Here is a 14,710-nt window from a genome sequence, read left to right as displayed (position 1 = left end):
TAATTGTCCCAATACTTTTGGATGTGAGTGTATGTATGGCAGCGTAAGTGCTTGCCACAGTTTGAGCACCTGATTAAGATTCTGATCCTGCTCACACTGTGCACACTAGTCACTGTGTGAAACATACAATGCGATATGTGTGTATGTAACAATCACGTCTTGTCTAAGATTGCTAAACAACAACAGCAGCTGATCCAGCAGCAGCACAAGATCAACCTTCTTCAGCAGCAGATTCAGGTCAGCTAGAACACACAGACACACACACGCACACGAACATACACAGATGCACAATGTTTCTACATAAAAAAAGCAAGGCCTGTCATGTAAGTTAGATTTGTCCTACCTCGTCCCAGCAGGTAAACATGCCCTACGTGATGATCCCTGCTTTCCACCCCAACGCCCAGTCTCTTTCAGTCCCCTCTGACCCACAGATAAACTTGCCATTGCAGCCAATCCCATACAAGCCAGGTGAGTCAGCCATCTAAGTGAGAGGTGTCAATGCTGTGTTCATGTTACAATTATTTATGCTGGAATATAGCAGACTAAGTGGTGATATGTACTAAAATGTCCATCAGTTTGTTCAATTAATTAATAAAGGTAATACACATCACAGAAAATTTGCTGTAATGAGCAGTTTATTATTTTTGATCCCCTACAAGTCTATGGATGCCTGAGCGAATTGCAAAAGTTCCGAAGAGGAAAGTCAGTATTTGCAATATCGACCTTTCTTATAAAAGTCTTTCAGCTCATAAAATACTTATTGTCTTTGACTGGATAATAATCGAAATGAACACAAATTATTTTAAAATTCTGAAACGGTTCAATGACTGATTTTACTGTGGACAAAAGTAACTGGAGAAAATATGCGTTTAAATAATTTCGATGAAATGTATTAATGACCTATAATAAAGCAAAGTTAAAATATCCATCCATCTTCTATACCGCTTCTCCTCACAATTGGCAGAGGAATGCTGGACCCTGTCCCAGCTGACTTTGGATGAGAGGCAGGGTATACCCTGGACTGGTCACCAGCCAATCGCAGGACACATAGAAAAACAACCAATCTCACGCACACGTAAGGACAATTTAGAGTCATCAATAAAGAAACGGGAGTATCTGGAGAAAACCCAGGCAAGCATGGGAAGAACATGCAAACTCCACATGGGAAGGCCAAAGCCCTGATTCAAACCTCCACCCACAGAAATGTGAGGCAGATGTGCGATCCATTTTTCACCATGCTGCATAGTTAAAATAGTTAATTAAAATAAGCTTAAAACCTTTTTGGTATTTTATGAACTTGCATTTGCATTAGGTGAGTTTAGTGTCTTTGATTACTGCGGTGACCCAGTTTAATTGAGGAGCCTGTTCACGTTTCGTTTTGTAATGTAATGTAACACAATCACTCATGCCAGCTAGTGATAACAGACTTGCTGGCATGAGTGATTGTGTTACATTTCAGATTTGAACACGAGCTTTGCTCAACTTTATAAGACCTAATAAAATAACCCTGTCAAGTTCTATTGTTCGTTGTTTAGTAATGAAAGTACATTTGTCAGCTTGGCTTGCCCCCTTATTTATTAGTTGTTAGCAAATGCACTTTTACTGCTGTTGATTTGTTTTCATTGCACTTCAACTGTGGCCGAGTCTGGGAGTAAAATATGCTATGCTTTGTGCTTGTGTGACACGAAAAAAAAATTCTTGGCCCTTTCTTATAACTCTTAATGTATCTGAGAAAGGGTCAGAAACCTCGTGGAAGGATTATTGCTGTCAGTCCAGATCTGTCAATTGTCAATGTCCATGGAACATCAAGTATGTTTACAGCAGATAAGATCGAAACTAAGGTTTAATGTTTGAAAGGCATATTTGTTTACTTCACCTCAAGGTCTTTTTCATGGAAAAAAATAAAGGCATCTTTTGAACTCTATATAGATAAGATATTTGTCTCTCACATTTCTGTATGTACAGTTAGGAGGTAACACAAATTTGTTTAGCTGCACTTGAGAATGACCTTTTCGTATCAGTCTTTTCAGACCGAAAGAAAGAAAGGTCACACTGAAAAACAAATTGTAGAATAGCTATGCGCTGACTTTCTTTATTTCAAAAATATGTGTGAATTGGCTACAACACATTGAAAAGACTATAAAGTGTGTGTTTTGTGTAGAAGAGTTCAGAGGAGTAGCCTCTTAAATGTGTCTCTGTTTTTCTCGGTCGCTTTGGTACATTTCTCAGATCAGATTGAAATTCTCAAAACTACTTGTTCAATCTTCACATCAATGTGGTGTAATTTGTGCACATCATAAAAGAAATGTCTCATTTCTTTGAACAAGTTGCAAATGCTTTGTGGCATCCATGCAAATGACAATTCTCAGCTGTTTCCTTCATGATCAATTGCTTATGTCATGTTGATCAACATTTTTTATTGTGTTCTCTGTTGAATAGTCCACCCCCCACAACAATTAGGCATTACTTCATCATATACAGTAGGAATGAAAAGTATTCAGACCCCCTTAATTTTTTCACTCTTTGTTATATTGCAGCCATTTGCTAAAATCATTTAAGTTCATTTGTTTCCTCATTGTTGTACACATAGCACCCCATATTGACAGAAAAAAACAGAATTGTTGAAATTTTGGCAGATTTATTAAAAAAGAAAAACTGAAATATCACACAGCCATAAGTATTCAGACCCTTTGCTCAGTATTTAGTAGAAGCACTCTTTTGTGCTAATACAGCCATGAGTCTTCTTGGGAATGATGCAACAAGTTTTTCCTCCGCCCTTCCTCCTTGTAGAGCCTCTCCAGTTCTGTCAGGTTGGATAGTGAACGTTGGTGGACAGCCATTTTCAGGTCTCTTCGGAGATGCTCAATTGGCTTTAAGTCAGGGCTCTGGCTGAGCCATTCAAGAACAGTCACAGAGTTGTTGTCAACCCACTCCTTCGTTATTTTAGCTGTGTGCTTAGGGTCATTGTCTTGTTAGAAGGTGAACCTTTGGCCCAGTCTGAGGTCCTGAGCACTCTGAAGAAGTTTTTCGTCCAGGATATCCCTGTAATTGGCCGCATTCATAGTTCCTTCGATTGCAACCAGTCGTCCTGTCCCTGCGGCAGAAAAACACCCCCACAGCATGATGCTGCCACCACCATGCTTCACTCTTGGGACTGTATTGGACAGGTGATGAGCAGTGCCTGGTTTTCTCCACACATACCGCTTACAATTAAGGCCAAAAAGTTCTATCTTGGTCTCATCAGACCAGAGAATCTTATTTCTCACCATCTTGGAGTCCTTCAGGTGTTTTGTAGCAAACTCCCTGCAGGCTTTCATGTATATTGCACTGAGGAGAGGCTTCCGTCGGGCCACTCTGCCATAAAGCCCCAACTGGTGGAGGGCTCCAGTGATGGTTGACTTTCTAGAACTTTCTCCCATCTCCCCACTACATCTCTGGAGCTCAGCCACAGTGATCTTTGGGTTCTTGTTTACCTCTCTCACCGAGGCTCTTCTCCCCCAATTGCTCAGTTTGGCCGGACGGCCAGCTGTAGGTAGGGTTCTGGTCGTCCCAAATGTCTTCCATTAAAGGATTATGGAAGCCACTGTGCTCTTAGGAACCTTAAGTGCGCCAGAATTTCTTTTGTTACCTTTGCCAGATCTGTGCCTTGCCAGAATTCTGTCAATGAGCTCTTCAGGCAGTTCCTTTGACCTCATGATTTTCATTTGCTCTGACATGCACTGTGAGCTGTAAGGTCCTATATAGACAGGTGTGTAGTTTTCCTAATCAAGTCCAATCAGTATAATCAAACAGCTGGACTCCAATGGACTCCATTCAAGGATGATCAGAAGAAATGGAAAGAACCCAAGTAAATACAGTAAATCTTGACATCCAAAATGGTTGAACAAGTTGTCATAATACAGAAGTATCTCAAGCATATTGGTGTACATATCCATTAGACCAGTGATTCCCAACCAAGGTGCCGTGGCACATCAATGTGCAGTGACAGATCATCAGGGGTCCTGCGGGAAATCATCCAATTTCACTTAATTTGTCTGAGAATTATTATCAATTACAAACACTGTAAAGCTTTGTTCATCTTTCCAAGCCAGCCATGTATTATGACAGGCAGAACAATTAAATGCTCTTCAATTAGATGGCATAAGGTAACAATAGACCTGTGTATCTACCATTTTCAATTCATACTACAGAATAAGTCATGGCTTTCTGCCATTGTATCAGCTTTGTGTTCAATTAAACAGGCCAGGTTTTCACACTAAGAAATGACATTTGTGAGTAAATTGAGACGAGATCATCATTATTTTACCCGAAAACCCTGTAGAGGAAACTCATTTTCGGCCGCTTGTATCCAGGATCTTGTTCTTTTCGGTCACAACCCACAGCTCGTGACCATAAAGGAGGGTAGGAACGTAGATCTACCGGTAAATTGAGAGCTTTGCCTTTTTGCTAAGCTCCTTCTTCACCACAATGAACCAATACAAAGTCTGCATCACTGCAGATGCTGCACCCATCTTCCTGTCAATTTCCCGTTCCATTCTTCCCTCACTCGTGAACAAGACCCCAAGATAATTGAACTCCTCCACTTGGGGCAGGATATCATGTCCAACCTGGAGAGGGCACTCCACACTTTTCCGACTGATGACTATGGTCTCAAATTTAGAGGTGCTGATTTTCATCCCAACTGCCTCACACTTGGCTGCAAACTGCTCCAGTGAGAGTTGGAGATCATGGCTTGAATAAGCCGGCAGAACCACATCATCTGCAAAAACAAGAGATGCAATACTGAGGGCACCAAACTGGACCTCCTCTACTCCTCGTTTGCGCCAAGAAATTATATCCATAAAATTATGAACAGAATCGGTGACAAAGGGCAACCTTGGTGGCCAACCCTTGCCAGAAACTTACTGCCAGCAATGCGGACCAAACTCTGACACTGGTCTTACAGGGACTGAACAATCTGTATCAGTGGGTTCGGTATACTCCCAAAGCCCCCCCCCCGCAGGACTCCCCGAGGGACACGGTCAAAAGCCTTCTCCAAGTCCACAAAAGTCGTTGGGCCAACTCCCATGCACCCTCGAAGACCCTGAGGGTGTAGAGCTGGTCCACTGTTCCACGGCCAGGACGAAAACCACACTGCTCCTCCTGAATCTGAGATTCAACATCCCGATGGAACTTCCTCTTTAGCAGCCCTGAATATACCTTACCAGGGAGGCTGAGGAGTGTGATCCCCCTGTAGCTGGAACACACCCTCTAGTTCCCTTTAATAAAAAGGGGGACCACCACCCCAGTCTGCCAATCCTGAGACACCGTCCCAGATGTCCACGCGATGTTGCAGAGCAAGTTATAGGGTTGGGAATCACAGTGACTGACACAAACCTTTGCATATGTTGCCAACAATAACAATATTATAAATATACTGTGATTGTGCAAAAAATATATTTGGGTAGTAATTTATAGCGATACATAATGTATATTTAGCATATTTAACAAAGGAAGTGAAACTATGTAATTTAACAATACATTTGTCTCTTATATTTCCATATTAGTCTGATGAAAGGCTTAAATGTTTGTTTTTTTCAAGACCAACAGCTGTCATAAAGACACGCCATGAACAGCTGATAAGATTTAGTACCAGAAATCGAAATATCTTTTCACATTTATCACTGTACATTTATTAAATGTTATAATGTTTAAAGATGTTAAAACAGACTCGCATTTCACAAAACTGGGTAAACCCCCCACCCCTCCTACCCCCCACACACACACACTTTGAAAAATAAATAATACAAAGTTGAATCAGATCACAATCCCTGTTAGTCAGTCTATCCATCCATCCATCCATCCATTTTCTACCGCTTATCCGGGGTCGGGTCGCGGGGGCAGTAGCTTTAGCAGGGACGCCCAGACTTCCCTCTTCCCAGCCACTTTATCCAGATCTTCCGGGGGGATCCCGAGGCGTTCCCAGGCCAGCCGAAGGTCTATATTGGTGAATTTACACAACACATGACTTTTACCTATGTACATCAATCAATCATCATAAATCATCAGTTCAAAAGATGACATACATTATTCAACAAGTAATTATCATTTGATGCTGTTTACATCACATCCCTTAAGTTAACGTCCCCACTTTTATTATCTTGCCCAATATTTTCTGGGAAAAGATCCAGCAACCAAAACTGTGCAAAGGCAATCAATGGTTTAGAAAATGAATTGATGAATGGCTTTTTTGCTATTTTTTTTTCATTTATAAATCTAAATATCTTTTCCAGCTCTGGATTATCCCATGCAGCTACTGTCCACGCCTGTCAAGAGGAGCGGTGGTTCCATCCGACAGGTATTGTCTCCAAATTGCTGCTCTTTCTGTTCCTTTTAATGAATCTGCCATTATTTAAGCACACCCATTTATATTGTTTTGTAAATACTTAACCTTTATACACTCATAAATGTAACAAATGTTCAAACTGCAAAGATAATTGAGGGAGCTATGAATAATAGTGTTTGTGTACAGTTAAACATCAGTGTTATTATACTGTACATCCAGACCAAGTGAGCCTCCTATTCAGGATACAACAAGAATAGAAATTCTCAAACAGAACACACCCTGTTTTCAAAGGCTTGTGTCTTTTGTGTGGGTTGTGTATATGCGTGTGTGGGGATGGGAGTTTCTCAAGATAAGAGACCAATTACCAAAGCTCAATTAAACAAAAGGGTAGAGAAATAAACCAAGAGAGAGAGAAAAAAAAGAGATGCTTTGAAGGGTGCGACAGATACGCTGTAACACGCCTGATTGACACACAGCCGCTCTCACTCTGGCTTTAGGAAGCAGGTCAGCCTTTGAATCTGACGTCCAAACCTAAAGGACTGGAGCTGGGGAAAGCCCACAGTCCAAAATGCATGGAGCTGGGATCGCTGGGGGTGCAGGGCACCTACATACACAGAGATATGCCAAAGGACGCATCAAACAGCCCACCACAATCTGCCCTCAGTGAGTTATGACCTGCATCACTCACTCTGCTGTGACACAAAGCCAACCATCAAACACTCAGTCAAGCTGCCTTTTAAAATACAGTCAACTTAGGGCATCATTTGGCATTTTAATCATTAGTGAAATAAATTGGTATATATAGTAAATTAAATGTGTGTAGTGCTCTTGTCAGTTTGACTAATACGTTGGAGATGGTGTCATTTTTCTAGCTGTGATATTCGTAACCATGTTTATTCATCAAACGTGTACAGCTCCTTAATAGAGTACTACCTATTACTTAGTACCTTTACTGGGCACGATAACCTTAAAAACTTTGAATCATAAAAGGTGAGAAACAACACCTTGACTTGTTTCGTCTTATGAATCGAAAAACAAACACTTGGTTCTATTGGTAGACTTGTTTTCTCTCAAACTGTTAAAACATTTTAACGGCAATTTGAGGCAAAGCAACAACGCTGAGAGGCAATAATTTAGTCATGCACTAGTATTTACGTGAGAGAAACGATGTTAAAATGCAGGAAGAAATTCTGAAATGTTATATTCAATTTACTTATATTCACAGAATATTAAAAAAAACAAATTTAGAACAGCTAAGTATATTGAAGCTTTTTTTTCCAAACTAAACATCCTCTCTCTTTCGCTGTTTTGTGGCAAAGGTTTACTCAGAGACAGTGATGTAGTCACCCAGGCCATCCATGATGCCCAGCAGCTACTGAGGAGTCACAATGCCGGAGGCCGAGAGAGACAAACCGACAGAGAAACCAGCAGAAAATTGGTCAGCAAACCTCCAAATGAAAGACTCTATTATTCTCTCTCTTAGTCTTGACGTCTTCTGGACCTGTCCAGTTTTCGCTGGGGTTTCAGGCTTCAAATTATCTATAGGTGTGAATGTGAGTGTCCATGGTTTTATGTCAATACTGTATGTGCTGTGTGATTGACTGGCGACCAGTCCAGGGTGCTCCTCTCGCCCAAAGTCAGTTGGGATAGGCTCCCCGCTTACACTGTGACTAAATATAATTTCTTTATTTGCAATCTCCTCTGTCCTCAATCCTCACTCCTCCCATGTTGGCATGAAACAAAATGGCACCCTAGTTGTTACATACATTTATTGTGTAGTAACCATGAGCCAGTGTAATTAAGTAATTTCAGTATTTATTATTGCTCAAACTAAAATTGGGGTAAAAAAAAAAATCTAATTTAGCAACTTTTTTATGATGTCTTGGTTTTACATGGTTAAATGTCTCCTAAGCCGAAACAGCCACGCTTAAAGTTCTATTTTCAAAAAGTTGTTGATGATTTAAAAATGTAGGCATTCATAGTAAAGCCAATCCTTATCAACAGAGCAAATTGTGGTGGCCCATTGAAAAACACTTTATAACGGTAAAGACAAAAGTGCATAACGGTAAAGACATAAACAGCTTTATAAAAATCCTGTGAGTGACATTTACGTGTTGCCATTCAAATGGATACAAGTACAGAAACGATCCTAACTACTCATTAAACCCATTACACTGTTGTGTTTATACAATTGTAATAACTGTAAAGTCATGCAAAAGTTCTGACACTTTCACAAATTCATACATATTCATCCATATCTCAGAAGTAATACCAATTATTTTGCTGTCTGCCATTGTGTGAATGCCAAATGGCTGCCTTATCCTGGGACTTCAGCTCATTGATCCCTCTGGTGTATTGCAACAACATAATGAGGCTCACTCCAGTGGCATTAATGGTAAAGACAGCTTGAGTGACAAAGAAGGAGCGTTTGTAAAAGAACCAAAAAAAAGAAACTCTAAAGACACTATGATGCGTTTGTGTTCGTTTTCATGGAAAAGGCATATTAAGCAAAAGGAGAAAAATGCTATATATCCAAAAATGTAATTAGCATCATCAGAGCATGTTGCAAATGATACAACTTCATTTGGGGCACCTAACGGTAAAGACATTTGGCATTAAAGGTTTGAAAAATATTATTTTAAAATATTTTTTTCATCAAAAAAGAATTATGAGCTTTTGATGGATAACAACTGCCAATAATTCAAATACTCATATCAGTAAAATTAATTGATTTTCAAGAGGAAATTCATGTCTTTACCGTTATTGATAAAATTAAATGGCATAAGCAGTATCGAAAATGGATGGACGGATACTCAAGGACTGACAAAAACAAAAGACAAACTCATTTTAAGTCTTGCTCTGTTAATGATCCAGCTAGGACACACCCATTTGGATATGTCACCGTCAAGAGACATCAGGGAAGCATTTTTTCTCGATTATAATTTTTTTGTGAAACCTTTTCGAAGTTCGATCCTTGCTCTTTGATGTGCACTTAAGAGAATTAAGATGCTTCTCATATGGCGGCTTGAGAAGAACTTCCAGGTCACGGTTGAAACATCGAAGAGCAATGTGCTAGAAATGTTGCCATTAAAGAAGGTACTAAATCCCTTTCTTTCTTTTTTTTTTGCAACAATACTTATGTCCTAGCACTAGTCAAAACACGGTGTTCCAGTTAATATTGCGTTTGTGGAATTAGAATTAAAAAGAATAATTCATCAATCTTGATTCTTCTCAAGGGGCCGCCATGTTGGGCAATATCACCCTCTGCTGTCGACTGAAATTAACATCACAGCAACTCTTGCGCGTTGCTTCCATAGTCTTAATGTCACTCTTGGTTTTTAAAGTTTAGTTTGAGTGTTTATTTTATTTATTTTCTTAACAAACTCATCCAGTCTCTAATCATTCCCTTTTACATGCACCAAACCACTGTTCCAAGCCTACATGCCACGTGTGTTTTGTGTAAAATTCTATTCTTTGGTGTTCATTTCTTGAGGTGGCATTGGTCTCGGTCTGGCACTAAAGCCACAGCTGTTGCGGCCACACAATACTACAAAGGCCTCAATGTGGCATTGACGTAGCCACCTGTCTACCTCTTTGTGTACTTTAACATTGTAGTGTTTTCGTCTCCTCCTCCTCTTCCTCTAAATGATCCTGCTCAACCACGCCTCTATACGGCTGAAAGCACTTTCCTCTTTTTGGTATCCCCTGCTATCGGAATAAAATATTATTAACAAGTTCATCAATGAAAGATACCATATCATGAGCAGCTTTTCCAATTCAGCCTTGCATTCCTGACTGCTTTGTCTCCTTCACCTCTTCTCCCTCAGACAATAAACGCAATTTCTTTGTCCTCTCTTGTGGAGTCATTTTCTTTCTTCGCATTTACAGCTCTCATTTTAAACTTTTAAACAGCAGCTGATGTAGCTCGTGTGCCAGGTCTGTACTTTCTGTACTCCAAAATAGCGCGGTGTGTAACACCTTGAGCACGCCCTTGGAGAACATCTAACCTATTGCTTGCAATTAAAATTCTAGTCATAACTTCTTCAGAGTACAAAGCACGTGTGACTTGTTTTTTTTTCTTTAGGACTGCAAATATCTTCCTTGTGGTGAGAGAATTGTGCACTCCGAGCAAGGTGACGACCGACACACATTGCTGTCCACTGATGACCACCTCAGCAGTGACTCTGAGAGTAAGTCGAACCAAACCAGCACGACTCAAACGCTAGTAGAAGGCATCTTTTAGTGTGGAAGAGCAAGAATGGTTACATCGTAAGTGACAACATAGGGTACTAATGACAAAACAATTCCAGGCAAACAAATATTTCTCACCTCATGATCATGTCCTCTTGGCAGCTTCCCCCTTGTGTCACTCTTCTTCGAAATACATATACTGTAGGATTGATTTCAGTTGCTAATAGTTTAGTTCAGTTCTCAAACAAAAGATAACTATAGATACCCATTCACCAAATAACACTGCCAAGACGTGGCTAGCTGTGATAGGCTCCAGCACGCCTGCTATATATACACACACACACAACAGCTGAAATAAGTATTTAACACTTCACCATTTTTCTCACAAAATATATTTCCAAAGGTGCTATTGACATGAAATTTTCACCAGATGTTGGGAACACCCCAAGTAATTCACACATCCAAAGAAAGTAGAATAAATAAGATCAGAAATTAAGTTGTGTGTCATAATGTGAAATGACATAGGGAAAAAGTATTGAACACATGAAGATAGGGAGGCGCAATAAGGCATGGAAAGCCAAGACAACACCTAAAATCTATCAGTAATCAAACAGCAATAAAACCCCTTGTCAGTGCAAGTGAATATCAGCTGGTTCGGTCCTAATTGATGGCCTACAAAAAGGTCTCATTACCAATTTGCGAGTCAAGACACATCTCATGATGGGTAAGAGCAGAGTGCTGTCACAAGACCATTGCAAACTAATTGTTGCAAAACATAACGATGGCATTGGTTACAGGCGAATATCTAAGTTTCTGAATGTTCCAGTGAGCACGGTTGGGGCCATAATACACAAGTGGAAAGCCAATCATACAACCATAAATTTGCCTCGATCAGGTGTTCCTCGCAAGATTTCTGACAGAGGAGTGCAAAGAATAATCAGAAGAGTTGTCCAAGAGCCAAGGATCACTTGTGGAGAGCTTCAAAAAGACCTGGAATTAGCAGGTACTGTTGTCACAAGGAAAACAGTGAGTAATGCACTCCGCCGCCATGGCCTATATACACGCTCACCCATGCAAGACCCCATTGCTGGAAAAAAAAAAGCATACCAAACCTCGTTTAAAGTTTGCTGAACAACATTTGGAGAAGCCAGTTAAAAACTGGGAGAATATATTCTGGTCGGACCAAAACTGAACTGTTTGGATGCCATAATGCACAGAAATGGCACTGCACATCACCCTAAAACACCATACCAACAGTGAAGTTCGGAGGTGGGAACATGTTGGTGTGAGGTGCTTTTCAGAAAATGGTACTTGTAAACTTCGCATTATTGAAGGAAGGGTGAATGGGCAAACGTACCGAGACATTCTTGACAAAAATGATGAAAATAAAACGAGGGTGGACATTTCAGCAGGATAATGATCCAAAACATACTGCCAAGGAAACTCAATTGGTTTGAAAAAAATAAAGCTGGTAGAATGGCCCAGCCAATCACCTGACTTGAATCCAATCGAAATCTATGGAAAGAACTGAAACTCAAGGTCCATAAAAGAAGCGCACGGAACCTTCAAGATTTGAAGACTGCTTGTGTGGAGGAATGGGTCAAAATCACACCAGAGCAATGCATGTGACTAGTTTCTCCGTACAGGAGGCATCTTGAAGCTCTCATTGCAAACAAAGGCTTTTATACAAAGTATTAAATGAATTCCAGTTGGCGTGTTCAATACTTTTTCCCTGTCATTTCACATTATTACACATAACTTAATTTCTGAGTTTATTTGTTTGAACTTTCTTCATATGTATGGATTACCGTAATTTCTTGTGTATAATACGCACCCCCAAAATTCTGAAAAACCCTTCTACCTATGTGTAAAGCATTTTTACAATGCATGATTTTACTTCAACCCATATGATCAAAACATGAAGCATTAACTTTATTTTGTTAGTTTTTTCAAATAATTATTTTGAGGATAAGCACTTTATTTGAACACATAATACTTAATTTTTATTTAATTGCTCTTATTTTGAAATTCACAGCCCTGCTTTTAGTTTGTAAATGAAAAAACACACAGTTGTTCATATTTTTGATTACCTAGGCAAAATTTCTAAAATGGGTACAATTCTTTAAAGAAAACATGGCAGGCCAGACGAAACACGTTTAATTGTATTTTAAAGGGATTAAAATTAAATTGTCAAGCATTTCAGAAAAGTATTATCATTCAACAAAACATAACCATAAAGAAATTGATGATGGTTGTTGTTCAGTCATCAGTCATACTTAAAAAAAAAATTAAATAAATAAATAAAAATAAATAAAAATATTTCACAAATTCAGCCAGGGTATGAAAACTTATGAGCACAACTGTACATATATGCAGTCATACGTATGTCATATTGGAATGAAAGTGTAGGCTACACCTTTTTCATAACCTCTAGGTGGCTTTGGCATAGTAGAATGAAAGTGTACACCTTTCTCATAACCTCGGTGACGGTGGCATTTTGGAATTAAAGTGTACAGCTTTTTCATAACCTCTAGATGGTGGCATACATTAATAAAATGTGAAAGTTTTTTTTTCCATTTTCCCCTATACCTATGTATAATGCCCACTATTGACTTTTTATAATTTTTTGGGGGGGAAGAATGCACATTATACACGAGACATTACAGTACAGTTTCCAACATCTGGTGAAGTTTTCATGTCAATAGCACCTTTGGAAATATACAGTATTTCATAAGAAAAATGTTGACATGTTAAAAACTTACTTCAGCCGCTGTGTGTGATTAACTTGTTCTCTGTGCCCTGTAGGTACCCTACAGGTCCCAGGCAGCTACTCTGAGGCCCGCCCCCCTCCGTCTTCAGGCCACATCAAGAGACCTATGAATGCCTTCATGGTTTGGGCCAAGGATGAGCGCAGGAGAATCCTGCAGGCCTTTCCTGATATGCACAACTCCTCCATCAGCAAAATCCTGGGTGAGCCAAGCAGGGGGTAGGAGTGGGTTGCACTGTGTGCCTCTATTCTGAGACACATCCTTGCTAATACATGCAGCGGTATCAACAGCCACTTGCTCCTTATACCGCATGCACGTACGCACGCACCCACGATACCACACACACTTACTTAAAGCAAAATTTAGCACAAAATATTTTTATTTTTTTTATGGGAATTGGAAACATTCATTTCTATTGCTAAATGTAATCAAATCTTTATATTCATTAAAAATTGAACATAGACTGACTCGCTAAAAACCATAGAATAAATAAACGGCGGTCACAAAAGCTACCTTTTTTTTTTTTTATTCTACCTCACTGAGAAAACATGTATGGTAAGTTTGGATACATGCCCCACGAAAGGTTATGAATTAATGTGAGGTGCCCCAGGGCTCAATTTTAAGACCGTGTATTATTTAATCTGTATGCTCCCTCTTGCAGTGTCATCAGGAGGCATGGAGTGAAGCAGTTGTACATCTCTGTGTCACCTGATAACACCAGTCCAGTGGATGATTTTTACAGGAATATTTACATTCAACTGAAGTCTGGATTCCTGTAAAAGTTCATGTCTAATCTCGCTATTGTATTCCAAGGCAAAACATATTTACAGTTGTTCATATTGCATGCGCTTGTACCGTAAAAAAATGCACCTTCTGAACATTTATGGTGCTTTCCTCCATTTCAATATTGAGTTCAATGACAAAATCAAGATTGTCCCTTGTGATACATTATTGTGTACAATGATTTGTTGATATTTTCTAGTATTTTCATACTGATAGTGTCAATGTCAATTGACAAATAAAAAAGTAAACAGCTGTTTTCAGATTTAAAAGTAAAACTGAATTTCATTAGATCTGTCGATTTTAGATGGAACTGTAGATTCAATCTGATCTTCACCATCACTCACTCTCTTTCCCCATTATTGATGTCTGTTTGCTATTAGGCTCCAGGTGGAAGTCCATGTCCAACCAGGAGAAACAGCCTTACTATGAAGAGCAGGCCAGACTGAGCAGGCAGCACCTGGAACGCTACCCAGACTACAAGTACAAACCCCGGCCCAAACGCACCTGTATCGTGGAGGGACGGAGGCTGAGGGTGGGCGAATACAAAGCCATGATGAAGAGCCGCCGACAGGAACAGAGGACACCCTACACCAGGAGGTCTAAATACCACACACGCTTAATGAATTCAGTTGTGGTATTCATT

The 14,710-nt window shown here is 39.7% G+C and overlaps 1 protein-coding gene across 7 annotated transcripts in view; it reads left to right on the top strand.

Moving 5' to 3' along the window:
* The window catches only part of LOC133483283 (transcription factor SOX-13-like), a 76,711-nt gene that overhangs the window by 58,283 nt on the left and 3,718 nt on the right, over nucleotides 1–14,710 (top strand). For 4 of the 7 annotated variants that reach the window (XM_061784277.1, XM_061784274.1, XM_061784280.1 and 1 more), the window contains 9 exons: nucleotides 169–237; nucleotides 354–468; nucleotides 6,273–6,337; nucleotides 6,823–6,988; nucleotides 7,645–7,763; nucleotides 10,410–10,515; nucleotides 11,412–11,519; nucleotides 13,322–13,486; nucleotides 14,448–14,664. In XM_061784277.1, the coding sequence (XP_061640261.1) occupies nucleotides 169–237; nucleotides 354–468; nucleotides 6,273–6,337; nucleotides 6,823–6,988; nucleotides 7,645–7,763; nucleotides 10,410–10,515; nucleotides 11,412–11,519; nucleotides 13,322–13,486; nucleotides 14,448–14,664 (1,130 nt within the window). The remainder of the gene's footprint in view (nucleotides 1–168; nucleotides 238–353; nucleotides 469–6,272; nucleotides 6,338–6,822; nucleotides 6,989–7,644; nucleotides 7,764–10,409; nucleotides 10,516–11,411; nucleotides 11,520–13,321; nucleotides 13,487–14,447; nucleotides 14,665–14,710) is intronic. The other 3 variants (XM_061784278.1, XM_061784276.1, XM_061784279.1) reach the window with 3 other exon arrangements.

This window comes from Phyllopteryx taeniolatus, chromosome 9 (genome assembly GCF_024500385.1).
Source record: "Phyllopteryx taeniolatus isolate TA_2022b chromosome 9, UOR_Ptae_1.2, whole genome shotgun sequence".
NCBI lineage: Eukaryota > Metazoa > Chordata > Actinopteri > Syngnathiformes > Syngnathidae > Phyllopteryx > Phyllopteryx taeniolatus.
This window is presented reverse-complemented; position numbering and strand designations above follow the sequence as displayed.